The sequence below is a fragment of the Cupressus sempervirens genome, chromosome 1, assembly GCF_028749045.1.
Source record: "Cupressus sempervirens isolate cs-2001-9-10 chromosome 1, ASM2874904v1, whole genome shotgun sequence".
NCBI lineage: Eukaryota > Viridiplantae > Streptophyta > Pinopsida > Cupressales > Cupressaceae > Cupressus > Cupressus sempervirens.
The window spans coordinates 98,991,350-99,009,625 of NC_143118.1; the positions used below are offsets into that span (position 1 = coordinate 98,991,350).

Below are 18,276 nucleotides of genomic sequence, written 5' to 3' on the forward strand. Positions count from 1 at the left end.
AAAATGATCATGTATATCCACCATGCAAGTTGCAACAATGAATAGAGAACAATTTTGATAGTATTTTGGCAACAATCCTCCAACATAACTCCCTCACAAATGTTACTCTAACTATTTGGAAGTAGAAACCATGCAATAATACCAAAGGCTCTTAATCACCATGCAAGTCACAACAATGAGAAAGAAGCGATTTTGGCATTATCTTATGCAACAATTTTCTCTGATCCTTACAAATGAGAGCAAATGACCTTTTACAGATGCCAAAATTACAACTGACGATAGAGATCTAAAGCAAAACCGACGATCCAAATCGAATCCTAGAAACCCTAATTAGGGTTGCCACCCCATTGGCCAATAAGAAGACTCCACCTCACCAATGGACCAATGAAAAAAGTGTAAAAGTGGCAACCAATGAGAAGGCACCAAAATGGCGGCCAATCAAAAATAGACACTTGTCCTATTCTAAAAGAAAGAGAAATTGTCACTTGGACTTACATTAAATGATCTTCTAATATGACTCTCCCTTTTTCTTTCATTCTTTTAGCTAAGGCAATGAACCTAGCTATCCTTTCGTTGATTTCTTCCATGGGAGGACAAGGTGTGTGCTTTATCTTGAGCTTCGCCGATTTCATCACACTGTTTGCTGCTTGTTTCTTCTCATACTCTTTTGCAAATCCAACAAAAGCATTGAGGGAGGAAAGGGTGTTCAAATGTCTCTTCTTGATAGTAACCTTTCCTAGCTCATCCAATCTTGATCTAGGCTTTGCTTCATTGATGTCCTCTTCTCTGATATCTTCAAAATCAAGTGTTGCTCCAATGTCGCTCATCATGGTTGTAATGGAAGTATCGACACCTGGGCTATGATGTGCAACTGCCTTCTGTATATCTTCTTTGCCAAAGGGGATTGTCCTTCCTTTAGTCTAGCCTTTACCTGTATCATGTTTAATGTACTGATATTGGTATCGGTTATTCGCTTCATTTTCGAGAAGAAAGTTGTTTTGGGCATCATATCCTCTTTGTCTTTCCTAGTAATTATTCCCTTAGAATTCTTGCTTGCACTACCATCCTCCATCTCGTCGGCCTATTACAAGATGGTAAAATGGTGGACAATGAATGCAAGAAGAACCAGGGGAGACAATCTCTAGACAAGAACGCGAGAAGGAAGTTAGCTTAAGGACCCCTTTCAACTCTAAATGATTAAAAGTCACCCCTACCAATAGTCGGATCTATTATTCACCTCATTTTCGAGAAGAAAGTTGTTTTGGGCATCATATCCTCTTTGTCTTTCTTAGTGTTTGTTCCCTTAGGATTCTTGCTTGCACTACCATCCTCCATCTCGTTGCCCTATTACGAGATGGTAAAGTGGTGGACAATGAGTGCAAGAAGAACCAAGGGAGACAATATCTAGACAAGAACGAAAGAAGGAAATCAGCTTAAAGACCCCTTTCAACTCTAAATGATTTGAAATTACTTTTACCAATAGCCGGATCTTCTTTTTGGAATTTAGGATCAGACTTCGAGAATTTCAAACCCCTTGCAAATCTTGAGGCCCTAGCTCTACGAGAAAATAGCAATCCCTCTTGAAAATCAGAATTTTATCTTCCACAAATTTCGGCTCCCACAAAATTTGCCTTCCACAAAATTTGCCCCCACAAAATTCGCCTTCCACAAAATTTGGATCCCACAAAATTCACCAAACAAGAAGAGTGCAGATCTACTCTTGCAAAAAAGATCATCCAAGGAAAATACCAATTTGCCCTTGCAAAAAATTGTCCAAGGAAGAAGAAATCTGCCCTTAGCCAAAAATCGCCTAAGCACCAAAGAGAAGTGAGGAATGAGGAGAAAAGGGGAAAGAGTTTCCTCTTATACCCAATTCCTATACTCTCCTTAGCTGGCCGACTGGGGCCCTAGGAGCAAGAAAAATATTAATTAACACATTAAACTAGCCCCCCAATTAAATGCTTAGCACGAAATTAACTTTGCCATTATGAAATTTACTTTTTTTAAATTGCCAATTAGACCAAAATTGCAAAAAGAAATTAAATAATGCCTTGGAGATGCTAAATATTTCCATTTAATGATGATTTAGCAATTAATATGTTATTAAAATCGGATTTTGGCTAGCCAAAAGCCATTTCTCAATATTAAATTACCAGTTTCATTAAAGGCTAAAAAGTTTTCAAGGCAATTTTAATCCATTAAAGACAATTTTTTGCAATTTAATTCAAATCGATTTTGCTAAGCAATTTTAGTTTCTTAACACAAATAAAATTATTTCTCTAAAGTCTAAAATTGATTTCGCAATTTGCTTTCATCATAACAAAAATTAATTTTCTCACCAAAAAAATTTCAAGATTTTCCAAAAAAAGTTCAAATCTAACAAAATTTCATTTTTGAAAATTATCCAAATTTACACAATTATATCCAAATTTTCAAAAGAAATCGTTTTAAGTACAAAATTTACAATTTTATCCGGCCAAATGTTGTTTTTGAAAATTTTGTTCGGCCTAAGGATGAAATTGGTTGTTCTGGAAAATCAAGTTGAAACCAGGTGAAAATAAACTTAGCCCTCTACCCTCTAGGCTGAAGGCGTCCAAGACTTAAAGTTTTCAAAAATCAAAATTTTTTTGGACAACTTCAAAAAAATTTGCCAAGGCGACTGCAAAAAGGGGTTCCCCAAAGTTTTGGGGCGATGGTGTGAGAATCTCACAACAATCACTTCACAAAAAGTTTGCATATCACTTATCTCAATACAATTGCTCAACACACCACTTGAATTTGCAAGATGTCCTTTGCATAAATACCATGCCTTTTCACAAATTGCTGCTAAGTCGACTAAGACCATAATATACTTTTCCAACTTAGAGTAAACATCTTGGATGTCGGCCCTAATTGGTCAAGTAATTATTTTGTAAACAAAATAATTCCTTTACCTTTAATTCCAATGTCATGTTTTACTGATAAAACACGAATATCTCATTTCTATACTGTCTGTACTGATGTCCAAGGTTATACACATCATCGTAAACATGTATACTATTTCTATCTAACTTCACTAGTCATAATATGACGTCAATAACAAGTTACATACAAAACAATATACTGTTGTAAACCAATATCATACTTAGACAATTTTCTAGGTACCAAAAGCTAAGTATCTCCATTTCCAAAGTTTTCTACAAGCATGTACATCATGTGTTTCCATAAATGACAACAATTACATATCTTCATTAGCCAATTGTCAACAATCTCCCCCTTTGGCATTGATGGCAACAAAATAGGGAAAATTGGCTAAGTATCAAAAACTTGTCCAAAACATTACAGTAACAACATATTAATCATCTTTTACAACTAATTACAACTTACACATGCTCCCCCTTTCAATATGATTTCATACCTTACCTTACAAATTTCTTATGCATATTCTCCCCCTTTGACATCAATTTCAAAGGTCGAAATGTCAAAGACTGTCATACTGTTCATCTGCTGTCAAAACTCTGTTCATCTACCTTAAACTGATAATATCTTCATGTAATCATCACAACTTGTCTTGAGACTGTCTACACCTTTTATCCATGTGTCCTTGACTGTTTCAGCAGAAGTGAGAATTGCACATAGGGCATATGATGCAATCTCAACTGCATTGAGATCAGAGTATAAGAAGTTCGAATAGGTGTCTTTAGCTTTGACACACTCCTCCAATTGTCTCTCAATAGTAGATATCTTCAGAGCAATAAACTCTCTGAATTCTGATAATCTCTTCAAAATTTGTTCTTTCTTAAGTTCCAATTTCCTAATATCACTATGAACACTGGCCACTTGTTCTTCAAAGTCATCAACTTTATTGGAAGGTTGTTGTAACTGGCTTGTTAGAGCTTCTAGCTCACTCACCTTTCCTTCAATCTTACTATCAACATCCTTGGTAAACTTATGAGATAAGGTACACTTAATGTACAATACCTTTCCATCTTGTTGACATCTCTGAAGTTCCCTGATACAAATATTAACACTTACCAAATCATTCTTGATATTCTGACAAATGGTGCTAAATAAATTAGCGTCATGTGAAATCTAGGTCTTTGACTCTACAACATTCAACAAATTTGTAAATTCTTCATCAAAAGATTTTAACATTGCTTATGCCCTCTGTTTAGGATCTGCCACTGTATGCTTGACTGCCAGATTACTGTGTACTCTGTCAATTACCTCCATTAAGATTCTTTATAGGCTCTTCACTGTTTTGTTCTTCTCAATAAGTTTTGTCAGAGATGAGATCAAGTCAATTTGATGATCAACATCACTTGTTAGGCTAGCAAGCAAAAGTCAAGTAGATGAACTAGATGGTTTAGTTTCGTCTTCCCTTTGCTTCTTCTCTGCTACCTCTTTAACTCTTCTCTTTTCTTTCTCTTTCTCTTCCTTTTCTTTTCTTTCCTTCTCTTACTTTTCTTCCTCCTTTTCTTCCTCTACTTTCCTTTTCTTTTCTTCTTCAAGCAATTTCTTCTTGGCTTGTTCGATTTTTCTCTCTTCTACCTCTAATAGCCTCTTTTCCTCTTCAATTAATTTCTTCTTGGCTTGTTCAATTTTTCTCTCTTCTACCTCTAATAGCCTCTTTTCCTCTTCAATTTGTTTTAACTGATCCTGAATAACTTCTACCTGAGATTCAAGCTATTCGAAACTCTCAAAAGGGTTAGTGTCATCAATGTTAATAGTAACACTGCTCTGGTCAATCTGCATAGTGTCACCACTTACTGACACTTTCGAGGTTTTAGGTGGAGTAGGTGTTATCTTTGACTCTGTCATCATCTGGCCAATTGCTATCGTTTTTTTACTCCTTATTTTATCCTTCTCACCCACCATAAATAGAAATGGTCTCACCTTGTTCCTTAAGTAGGATGCCAGATTGTTTAACAATTTCTTGACTTCTTCCTCATCATTTGTTTTGCATATTGTCCTTATCATAGACTTCCAAAGTTCTATATCCTCTTCCTGAGCTGGTGCTTTCTTCTCTATAAGTCTATCATAGACTTTCTAATTTATTGTGCCTTCAATATCCTTAAGTTTCAAATTGTTAGCAATTATATATCTCACAGTAGAGATATCAATCTAATCTTTCTCAATATCATTATACAAATCATAAAATTTATTCATCTGAGCAAAGTTCCCTTCATGTGCAATGGCTGACTTTATCTTCTCAATCTTTGGCTCACTTGGTTGTTCAACTAATACTGCAGCATATGGAATGCTTTGTTCTGAAGGTATCTTTGCAATAGACACACCAGATGGTTGCCCAACTGATAATGGTTACACATACATTATTCCTTGTTTCATTATCTGCCTAACTGCCTGTGACTCACTTTCTATCATACCACACTCAGTTAGAGCTTTCTTCATTATTGTCTCAATCTTCTTGTGAGATGCTTTCTCTAAGGATGCTTGATGAGCTAATTGAGTAATTTCTTCATATGTCCCAAATTTATACTCAGCTTGATCCTTCTCGGAGTTCAACAACAGATTAATATATCCAATTATCACTTAACTCATAACTTAAGGAATCAAGGAATGTTTCTTGAGGTTCTACTGCTTGAATATGAGTTAAATCTATATCAACCATTACACATATATCATCTTTGAATCTTTCTACAATTGCAAGTGCAATTTTGAATCTTTGCTTCATCCCATTCTGAAATGTCTTCATGATAAAATTTTGCTATCTTGTAATCTTTGTAACTAATAAGTATGGAAATCTCTTAAGTACATGAAAGAATATATGATTGATCAATGACTGAAATTTAAACACACCATTCTTGGTCCTCTTGATTTTCTCTACGTTTTCAAGAAGTTGTACTCTTAGAATTTCACTAAGGTTAACTTGTTTTTTCTCAACACAAATCTTATAGGCTGCATAGATGAATCCTGCTGACAATTTATCAATCTTACAACTTGCACGAATAGAATAGGCAATAATTTTTCTTAGAAATCTTATATCATCTTGTTTAATGGTGTTGATAACCATGGCCTTCCCATTATAAATTGCTTTTGTGTAGCTCTCAACCTTCTTCTTAACAAGTTTTTCACCTATAAGTACAATGCCTTGTTTGCTAAGACCAATTACCTCATGAATAAGGTCGGCTGAAATGTCAACTACATTGTCTTCCATCCACAATTTTCCATCATGAATTCTACTTAGTATAATCTGTGTCCATTCCTCAGTATCAAGTTCACAAGAAATGATATTTGAAAAGGTCTAGTTCTTTCAAATGTTCAAATCCGGGTTTTACTGACATATCATGGTTAAAGACAATTTCCATATCTTTGTTCATATACTCGCTCCCAATAGTTTCAAACTTGCTATTAAGATGACTTCCTACGTCTTCCAAATATATTACATTGTTTAGAGTGATAGATAATGTTGAATTAGGGTTTCTTTCTACGGGTTTCACGGAAACAACCTTCAATTTCGGTCTCTCCTCATTCTCAACATCATGAACTACTAACATATCCATGATTCTATCAAATATAAATTTTATCGAAGAAATTTTAAGGAGAAACGATAAAATACCTCTTTCCAAAAATAGGGTTTAGTTTGAAATCGCCTTGTCAAGTCGCTTTTGAGTGCAATCAAGTCTATACTCCATTTTATTCATTCAATTCGAACTTGCATTAATTGCGTACTTTGCAATCACGAAAAAGTTGTCAATTACATTCCAAAATCAAATATCTGCTCAAAATCTTTGTTTGATCTTCAAATGCTACCCAAAGTTTACCATAGCTTCCTTCCATCGTTACAATGCTCCAAGTAACTTCGCTCCACGAAATTCTCTGTAAAAACATAATTTTCATCTTCTACTATAGAATTAATTTTCTCTGTTACAGCAATAACTCTTAATTCCTTCGTAACAAGTTCTAATAAGCTCCAATTTGCAAGCGAGCTTAGCTTCACTCTAAACTTATCTCGATACGCCTTTTTCCAACTTCGCTACCTCTAGTTCGAATTCTAAATGAAGTTTCAAACTTTGGTGTTGCGAACAAGCTTATTAATTCAACTTAGTTGAATCAAACTCGACTATTGACTTCAATCTTCCTATCTCTGCATCATCTAACTTTTCTTCAGAAATATTAAATCCCTTCATAAATGTCTCATTAAGTTCTTTTGAAAGTTCACTAACTTCATTCGTTTGTTCCTCATTGTCTTTCTTAGTTCTGGAGTTCCTTTCATGATTCCTTCTATCATTTTCGACATTTCTTTCATCGTTCCTTTTGTTCCGAAAGTTTCTTCCATTGTTCCTTCTATCTCTGAAGTTTCTATCCATTCTACAATACTTTGCTATATGTCTGAAGTTGTTGCATAACTAACATGTTGGGGTTCTCCTTCTAAGATTCTATTGATCAGCAGGTGCATGACAATTCCGAGCTATGTGTCCAAAGTTGTTACACTTATGACACACGATCTGTCTTTTTTCTTCATAAGCTCTTCCTTCTCTCGATGTCCTCTCATTAGATCTTCTTTTATCTACAGGTTTAGTATTTTCAGACATTCTACTATTCCTTCTATCATTATCATATTTAGGTTTCCTACAATCAATTGCTCTGTGACCCATACCATGAAAATTATGACAATAAAAATTCCTAACATGATTAAATGACTTATTTGTACAATTTCTTTTCATATAACCTATTTCATTACATGAAAAACACTTACCTCTAAATTCATACCTGATTTCTTTAGGAGATTCCCTTGCTTTGGTTCATCCAAAATCTCAGTTTCCTTGTCTTGTCCAACTTCTTTAGGTTTATTAGAGGATTAACTAGATTCAATCTTATCATCAGATTTATCTTTTCCTTTCTAATCTGATTTATTTTTAGGTTTCTTTGCAGACATGTTAAATAAATAACCAAGACCAGTCTTATCATAAGTAGGTCTCTGTATTGACATTGAATCATCAAGTTTTTCTCCACTAGAATAAAGCTTTTCAAAATGTTGCTTGCACTAAGTTAGTTCACCTTTCACAATAGTTTGTACTTATGAAGTTCTTCATAATCTTCTTTCAATGTTTCAAACTTGGATGTCTACTTTGCTAGACTTGCTCTAAGATCTGAATTTTCAGTCTTCAAATCAGATTCAACTTTTGCTAGGATCACTCTTCAAACTCAACCTTAGATTGGTAATCTTCAATTCATGCTTCAAGATCTTATACTCTGTCTTCAATTTTGAATAATCATCATCACTAGTTTTAGATTCAGTAGACTCAGGCTTGGATTTGAGATGTTCGATCTTATCCTTCAATTGTCCAATATATACTTTGGTGTCTTCATATCTATTCTTCAACTTATCTCTTTCTTCAATAAGAGATAAGTTAGAATTGTTATGTCATGTTTGATTTTCATTTCTTGTTAATGCAGATTTTTCTCTCACCTCTTCACCTCTTCCTTGGCTATATAGTCAGGTGAGTCCCAGGTGTTTGAATCTTAGAGCAATCAGCTATGTCTGTTGATCCTTAACTGGTATAAGAATATTATATGTTTCCAACTTATCACAATCTGTGATCCAAGAAATGTAATCTTTAAGACTTCCAGAATAAATGTCATTTGATTCTGACTTTCAATGGCATAAATAAAATATGATATGTCATGGATACTTGGCTTTTATTCATCATAAACAATTCTGTCCTAGAGAGGGTCTAACCGATGATATTTAAGCAAAGATGATTTGCATCATAATTTGGAACTGTATCTTACTACTATAATATTCAGAGTATAGTAATATCTGATAATAAAACATATTGCAATGCTTGGGATATGGACAACCACATAACCTGGTAAAATTTGGAAATAAATGGAGTCTTGTTGGAAGCTAATAATAAGCTCTCTCAAGGAGTAAATCTTCAGGCGCAATCTCAATGTGATTATCTTACTGCTATAATATTCAGAGTATAGTAATATCTGATAATAAAACATATTGCAATGCTTGGGATATGGACAACCACATAACCTAGTAAAATTTGGAAATAAATGGAGTCTTGTTGGAAGCTAATAATAAGCTCTCTCAAGGAGTAAATCTTCAGGCACAATCTCAATGTGATTATCAATCACGTCTTCAGCAAAAATATCAATGAAAAGGCAAATCATTGAAAGGAAAATGCAATAGTTATCAGGTGGTATGTGGCAGGGATATCGTGTGATATATGCAGAGGTATCGGTGATATGTGGAAAAGAAATCGGTGATATGTATATGCTCATGGTCTCTCTCTCGGCTTCATAATATAAGAAAGTTTTTGAAGTCTCTTTGGCTCCCAAGTAGCCGTAACTTACAAAGAAGAGGCTTGGCTCTTGATCGCCAAAAATATGCCAAATGTGCATTTCGGGTTTCAAATGAAGAATTGAACAAATAAGAAAAAGAATTTGAAAGGTTACAAATCAAAAGAATAATATAAACATATTTATTTACTTGCACGTAAATAAATCTTATTAAGATGGCCCATGGTAATTGTTTATCCAAGGTCGTACCTTTTAAATATGTATATCTAAATACATGATTCATCTTTGAAGATTTATTCTTCGTGTACATGCATTTAAATGTACGTATTAAATAGATAAAATCTTGTATAAAAATAATATTATGATGTCACCTTTAATTTATATTTATGCGTACGCACATAAATATGTATTATAATGATGTGGTGGAAAAGTCAACCAAAAGCTATTTGAGGTACGCATGAATTAAGTTAAAATGATTAATATTTTAAATGCGTATTTAATAGCTCATGCATGTCTAATGTGTGTATCTTGTTATGTCGTCGCTAGGTCCTCAACCATGGTGATTCACGATTCATACCCATTTGCCCAGTGGTGATGATGCTCCTGTGCCCAATTCTTTTCTGACAATGCTTCCATGCCTTTGACATGCTCCCTACAAAGAAATTCTCCGCAGTTAAATCATATTATCATAACAAGTTATTAATCATAATGGCTAACCGCTTTTTCAATTCCATGAATTCATAATAAATAATCAACTAGCATGTTATTTTCATATGAAATTATAACGACTTACCATCTTACCATTTCGCAAGATTATAGCAAATTTAACTATCAACTGACTTCATGTGAACCTCAACGGCTATATGAACATTTTAAATTGGGATGTAACGGAGGGGACGAGGGGTGTCTAGGAAAAGAGCACACCAAAAGAGTTTCAGGCACTGTTGGAGGGAGGCATTGAGGGATCTACACTGAGAGAGAAAGAACAAGCGCTTCTTATGGCAAAGGACGCGATGATAAAAGAGTCGTGACTAGGGGAACGAATGGACCTAGAAGGAGAAGGTGGTGCGGACCAAACAATGGGAAAATTTACAATCCTTATTGAACCACTGGTTCAGGGGCAGGATCTTAAGCGGAGGGGGCAGCCGTAAAAGATTATGGATCTCTAATAGACAGAATAGATATATTAAGCTTGTCTTCCCTGATATATTCTGAATTCTGATTATAAATTTGCTTCTTATAAGTCTAACTGAAACTTGCTTGTGATAACCTTAGGACTGTTTGTGACGGTAAACATATTTATCTAATATTATTATCACAAGTGCAGACTTGCTGGAGAATGCTATTTAAATAATAATTCAGACTGCCATTGGAGATACTATATTTCCTTTTTAATTGATATATATCTCAGCGGTAGAGTAATGAATCTTTATACAAGTCTTTGAGTCCCCGTAGGGACATGACTCTACGTGGCCAAAGGCCATGTAGGGTCATGTCCCTACGTGGACTGACTAATCTCAACTACGGCTGATAACATAATTATGCATTATGCCTGATTCACACGATTTTGATATTTAAGAGAGATATATATATAAACTGCTATGTATATATATAAACATATAAAGTATATGAAATAATATCATAAATACATTGAACTGATTATATATATATATATATATACAAGATCATATACTTAGTGTAATTCACTTCGACTAGAGCTACACTTTAACACTCCCTCTTAGCGAGGGAGAAGTGAGATAGAAAAGTTTCCCAAATTCTCTTGATATGTGCACAGGTATCATCTTCAGTAATATCTATCAGGAGAATAGGTTATCTGATTTACATTACTTAGATACAATAATTTGGAGTAGTTCATCAGATAACCGAAATTACAATGTCATGAACTCTATCATGACAAGTATTATAATTTCCAGCACTCCGAGACAACAACTTAATAAAGCCTGAGCATAATACGTTTGTTATCAAGACTCCCGGTTATTCAAAATAACAACACAATCTTGTCAAGATAACAGGTCTACCACTTGTAAGATCGTTACCTTACAATGGTTACCTTCTGATTATATATGTCAATCAAAGATCGTCACCTTTCATTACATATCTAATGCAACTATAAGATAGTGGCGTTTAAATCAATAATGAACATACATAAATAAAAGAAAACTAAAACCTGATTTCAGTGTTTACAATTATAATTTAATCATACCAAATTTGCCTCTGAAATATTCCAATTTGGGTTTGGAAAGAGGTTTAGCAAGTACATCAACTACCTCTTCATTTGTGCTTATGTATTCCAACTTGAGAACATTTCAATCGACCATGTCTCTAATATAAAGATAAGGTATTTCACTATGTTAGATCGATTGTGAAAACTTGAGTTCACTGAAAGCTTAATGCAGCTTTGATTATCACAGTGGATGGATGTAGGCTTCATGGGCTTTCTGAACAATTCGTCAAGCAATTTTCTTAACCATACTGCTTCTCTAGCTCCCATGGAAGAAGCTATATTTTCTGGTTTAGTAGAACTTAAGGTGACTGATGATTGTTTTCTACTAAACCAAGAGATCATTGTTGACCCAAGACTGAAACATCTTGTAGTACTCTTACGATCAGTAAAGCTGCTTGCCCAATCAAAATTTGAATATCCATGAAGATTAATTTCAACTTGATCATATTTGAGGCCCATACCAATTGTACCATGTAAGTATCGTAAAATGTGCTTGGCTGCCATGAGATGTATCTTATTTGGCTCACACATGAATTGACTTAAGGCATTAGTTGCATAACAGATATCAGGGCGAGAGTTTACCAAGTACATCAGTAACCCAATAATTGCCAATAGTAAGTAGGATCAGAAGGTTCACATTCAAATCCGTCATTCTTCAATTTATGTAGACTTGCTTCCATGGGAGTCATTAGGGGTTTGCAATCCATCATCCCAAACTTAGTCTGAATGTCAACAGTGTATTTTCCTTGATTTAGAAAGATGTAGTTATTCAATTGCCAGACTTCTCGACCTCGGAAAAATGAAGAAGCCCTAGATCTTTCACGTCGAATTCTGCTGTCAGTTCCTGTTTGCATTTTGCTATAAGATGATCTTCACCTATTATTAGTAAATCATCAACATTTAGTACAAGAATAATCATATCACCTCTTCAACTATTTTGAAATATATATTAGGATCAACTTCATTTTTGGAATATCCTAATTTTGATAGGTAGTTGTTTATCCTTTCGTACCATCCCCTAGGAGCTTATTTAAGACCATAAAGTGCTTTCTTCAGTTTACATATATGAGAATTTTTTGTCATGGGTGATAAATCCTTCAAGTTGTTCAACGTATACTTCTTCAATTTCACCATTTAGGAATGCAATTTTAACATCCATTTGGTGTATCTTCCACCCTTTTGATGTTGCAACAGCTATGATGGTTCTGATAGAAGTGTAACAGGTGATTGGAGCAAAATTTTCTTCATAATCTATTCCTTGCTTTTGTGAGAATCCGCGAGCTACAAATTTGGCTTTGTATTTTTCAATGCTACCATCTGGTGCATGCTTGGTTTTGAATAGCAATTTAGAAGAGATGACTGATTTATCTTTGGGTCTGGGTACAACATCCCATGCATCATTTTTTTCGTATGGATTGATATTCTTCAATCATTACTTCTTTCCAAGGTTGGCATGATAATGCTTCTTTGACATTTGTAGCCTCTATTTTAATGAGTTCAGAGAGTAGTGTTACATAGCATGGATGGTTTCATGTTCTCTTGTTTTCTCTAACTACTTCATCAAGTTCTATATGATTTTCTTCTATATTTTTATTGCCCATAGTGGTCTCTTTTTATTGTTAGCATTTTCATTATTCTCTGAGTTTGGACTAGGAGGTGCAAGACTTCCAGTATCAATCTCTCACTCATTCTCTACTAGAGGATTCTCATCTACTTCAATAGTAAGTTATGAGTATGATTCATCAATGTTGTTGGAGAGGTTAAAAGCAATACCTTCTTCAAATTTTACATCTCTATTGATTTCGATAGTTCTTTGGCCAAGGACGTAAATCCTATAGCCTATGGATGATTTCACTGTATCCGATAAATATGCCCTTCCTGATGGTTCTAGTTTAGTTCTCTTTTCTTTAGGGATGTGAAAATATACAGGGCACCCAAATATTCTTAGGCTGCTTAAATCAGGCTTGTTGCCAGTAAATACTTCCTCTAGAGTTGTATTTTCCAATATTGAGTGAGGACATCTATTTTGGCTATAAACTGTGATATTAGAGACTTCAGCCCAGAAGGAGGTGTTAAGGTTTTGATCATGCATCATCGCTCTGGCTAAATCAATAATAGATTTGTTTTTCCTTTCTGTGACTCCATTCTGTTGAGGATTATATGGTACAGAAAACTCCCTCTTAATCCCAACAGAGATGCAAAAATCTTTAAAAGTTTCTGAAATGTACTCACCCCCATTATCTAATCTTAGGATTTTGATTTTTTGTTCAGATTGGTTTTCAACTAGTGCTTTAAATTCTTTGAATTTGGATAACACTTCAATTAATTCTTTAAGTTTAAAGAAGTAAATCCAAGTTTTTCTAGAATAGTCATCTATAAAAATTACATACTAGAGGCATCCGCTTAGGGAAGGTACAAACATAGGACCACATAAGTCAAAATGAATGAGTTCAAGTACTTTATGTTCACTTTTTGGGAAGGACCTTTTGTGTTTTTACCTAGAGCACATACTTTGCAAACACCAGAATGATCAGGTTTTAAACTAGGTAACCCTGTTACTATTTTTTCTATGGCTGATAAAGCACAAAAATGAAGATGACCTAGTCTTCTATGCCAGATTTCATTAGTGTTTGAAGTTTCATGATTTACAGCTAGACTTTGATGGTTACAAAGTTTGTACAGACTTCCATCTCAAAATCCGATGGGTATAGCATTCTTAATGTTGGAGTTCTTTGGCCAGGATAAAACTTTATCTTCTTGGAAAGTGATTTAATACCCTTGGTCTGCAAGGCCAAAGATGGATACCAAATTTCATTTTATACCAAGTACAAACAAAACATTCCTTAGTTGAAGAGTGATACCTGAATTTAGTTGAATCCAATACCTTTTACCAAGTGTGTAGAATTATCCCCAATAGTTACTTCTTCAGAGGAGTATCCTTCAAAGCTTTTCAATTTATCTCTAAAGCTTGTGATATGACGAGATACTCCACTCTCTATTATCCATGTATTTTTGTTGGAGATTAGTTCACTTGAGAGTGCTAAGTAGAATGCAAAGTTTTCATCTTTGATTTATGCTAATGCTGCTTAAATTGTCTTTTGTTCAGGAAAAGTTATGATTATGGCCAAATTTGTCACATTTGAAGCATTGTACTTTTGACCAATCTCTTTTCTTGTATGTTTTATTGAATTCCTTTCTTTTTCATTTGAATTTACCTTTCCTTCCTTTATCGTTGCCTTTATCGTTGGTATTAACTTGGAGAGCTTGAATATCTCCCTCTTGATTTAAACTGATTCCTCTAAAAATTAATCTTGACTCTTCTTGAGTACATTCGTTTTTAAGTTTCTCAAATTTAGGAAGGTCAAATCGAGAGCTTTGTCCACGAATAGAAGTTTCCCAAGATAAAGGTAGTCCTTTTAGTGCTATAGTGCAAAGTTCTTCGTCATCTACTTGACTTCCAATAGTTGCAAGTTGATCTTTTAACTCTGAGATTCTTGGAAAATAAGATGTAATCAATCTTCCATTGATCATTTTGATGTATACTAGATCTTGCTTCAATGTTAACAATCTACTAGTGTTGTTAGTTTCGAAAGTATTCTTAATGGAGGATAACATCTCATAAGCAGTTTTAAGGCTTGATATAGATGGGAGGATGTGATCTTTGACAAAATCCACAATGATCTTCATAGCTTTATTATTATGTCTTTTCCAGGTTGTTTTGTCTGGATCATTCTCTGGCATAGATTTATCTTCCTCTATGTATCCTTCTAATTTCATTTCTCATACAATAATCATTACTCGTATTTTCCATGATGCAAAGTTGGAGGCTCCTTCAAGTCTGTCTTCCAGTCTTATGTGATTCACCATTGTTTTAGGTTAGAGATATTTCAATAGATTTAAATCTGATGTAAGACTGACTGAAGTTCTCTATCAGTATGGCTCTGATACCATGTAAAAGGTTATGGATCTCTGATAGAGAGAATAGATATATTAAGCTTGTCTTCCCTGATATATTCTAACTGAGTTCTGATTATAAATTTGCTTCTTATAAGTCTCAGTATAACTGAAACTTGTCTGTGATTACCTTAGGACTGTTTGTGACAGTAAACAGATTTATCTAATATTATAATCACAAGTGCAGACTTTCTGGAGAACTATTTAAATAATAATTCAGACTGCCGCTGGAGATACTATATTTCCTTTTTAATTGATATGTATCTCAGCGGCAGCGTGATGAATCTTTATATGAGTCTTTGAGTCCCCGTAGGAACATGACTCTACGTAGCTACGTGGACTGACTAATCTCAACTATTGGCCGAAAACATAATTTTGCATTATGCCCGATTCACATCATTTTGATATTTAAGATATATATATATATTAAGTATATGAAATTATATCAGAAATACATTGAACTGATAATTTACATATATATATAACATCATATACTTAGTGTACTTCCCTTCTACTGAAGCTACACTTTAACAGCGGCAAGAGAGAGATGGTGCAGTGGGAAAGCAGAGGATGGTGGACTGACGAATTACAGTGGCCAGAAGGTCAAACATGGTGGAGGCACATCAAGTGCCAGTGAAGGGAACAGGGGGAAGAGACCGTCTCTAAGGTGGGAGGTGAAGATGTCATGGTCAGCGTCGGCAAAGGAAAAGAGGGTGTGAGTGGGAGGCAACACTAGGGGAGGGACCAAGGGAGCGTAAACTGCATGGGGTAAACTTTTTAATGTCAGAGGAGACATTGGCATAACACATCCTCTAGTACATGTGAATTGGGGAGAGACTAGATCTCGTGACCTCGTGCTTTACCAAAGGAAGTTCTTGCTAATCAAGCTAGGCCCCCAGCCCTTTTTATTTTATTAATATTTCAATTGATATAGCAAATTTCTATTTTCATAAAAAGATCTTATGTTTAATTTTTCACGTTTAATTTATATCTATAATTCCCTATCAGCGTATCCCTTGAACCTTCTTAGGTGCAAGTGCTAGTTTATGTAATGATAGCTAACCATACAATCTTGGTAAATAAAAGAGAAGAAGTCTACAAGGCTACTGCTTACATGTTAAACATACTAATTTCCTTATCATAAAGGATCCCCACATTGTATCTTTGGCAAGAGTATGCAAAATGAATAGCTAGAAAACAAGATTATAAAGTTGCTTTAAAATAACCACCCATGGACCCCAAGATGACACATATATTAACAAATAAGCAGAAACTATTTCACTCATCTCTAGAAATTAAATATTTTTATAAAACTTTACAGATCAGCTTCAGAGGTGGTAAATGGTAAAATAATTGGGAAGTGGAAACTACCTTTAGAGCTTGAAGAGCTGCAAAAGCTTGTCCTTGTAAATGGTCAACAGCTGGAGGAACCACCACTTTACCGGGAGCAAGATGCAGGGCTGGACGAGATGGAGCAGGTATGCCAGGAGATGGAAAGGAACGTTCAGATTCTGAAGATAGGGGTTCAAACATAGAGGTTCTTGTTGCATTGAAATCAATACTTTCTATGTCAGGCAAACCAACAGCTTCATCTTTTTCATTAAGCCCACTTTCACTAGTTTCTTGAACTAAAATAGATTCGCTAAAGTCTGTGACAACAAAAATTGGCACTGTTTCAGACACTAACAGAGTTTCATTATTAATAAACTGTTCTGTCTCCGCTGTTTCTGGAATATGAGGAGTAGCGGAAGTGTTTTGATCAATACCAGGTTTTGTAGAAGTTGTGGGATTTGGTTTTGCACTATCACTAGGAAAGGGGTACTCAAAATCACTAGAAACGTCTGGATTTCTTTCCATAGAACTAACCTTATCTTCTGAATTTGATTCCAGCCCTGTAACAGGTGAAACAACTGAGGTGTCCATATCCTCAATTTGAATCGTGGCACCAGTTTCTGAAAATAGCGAACTAGTAGCCTCATCACTATCAGCTGTTTTGGACACAGAATTTATTTCAGAATAAGGTTCAACAGGAGAAGGTGCATTGTTTGTGGACTGTGATGTAGCTACTAAAGTTTGTTCAGACTGGGGTATGGCTGTAAAGTTATCTATACAGTCACATTTGGCAACAACTGGGGAATCAGACAGTAAGCAAGATGAAACATCTTTGCCATTGCTAATGGGTACCAAATCTACTGGCTCAAATTCAGGTTCCTTTGGTTCAACATCTATTGTGCTACTAGTCACAGGAGCAAGACTTATATCAGTTCCAACTTCAGTTCTCAAACCATTTATTTCCTCAAGCGAGAGGCAAGACTGGTCTGTACCTGCAGTTTCCTGCACATTGTTGGAATATCCTGTGTACCCATCAGCTTCCTCATTTTGCTTTTGTTCCTGGGCATCAGCTGCTATCAAGTCACCTGCATTTTCCTCGTTTTGCTTTTGTTGCAAGGTATCAGCTGATAACAGTTTACCCTGTGCCCGTTCATGATCAGCAACTGTTGAGTGTAAATCATCAGAAGATAATATTGTTTCTTGTGTAGCAGTAAGAGGCAGCATCACTCGGTTCTTGTCCGCTGTTAAATTCACAATTCCATCATTAAGCTGTGAAAGATGCTTGGCAACACACCAATTTGTTACCAAGAATGAAATATATAAATCAAAAGTCACTCAGCCATCCAAGCATATTGCATGGTGTGCAGAAAGATTATGAGGCATGCCTAGATGGACATCCAACAGCAGGCAAAAGTATCCAATTTGTTGGAAAAAAGGTGACCAATAGATATACATCCAGTGCAGATACTGTAATCTCTTACAAAGATTTG

General features: G+C 35.0%; 1 protein-coding gene across 2 annotated transcripts in view; it reads right to left on the minus strand.

The window, feature by feature from the left end:
• Positions 1-18,276, minus strand: part of LOC149576410 (uncharacterized) — a 115,760-nt gene that overhangs the window by 73,066 nt on the left and 24,418 nt on the right. Inside the window, exons 3-4 of one of the 2 annotated variants that reach the window (XM_089817189.1) lie at positions 17,779-18,027; positions 16,826-16,914 (exon numbers count right to left, since the gene is read on the minus strand). In XM_089817189.1, the coding sequence (XP_089673315.1) occupies positions 16,826-16,914; positions 17,779-18,027 (338 nt within the window). Of the gene's footprint in view, positions 1-16,825; positions 18,028-18,276 lie in introns of both variants that reach the window. The other variant, XM_089817184.1, reaches the window with a different exon arrangement.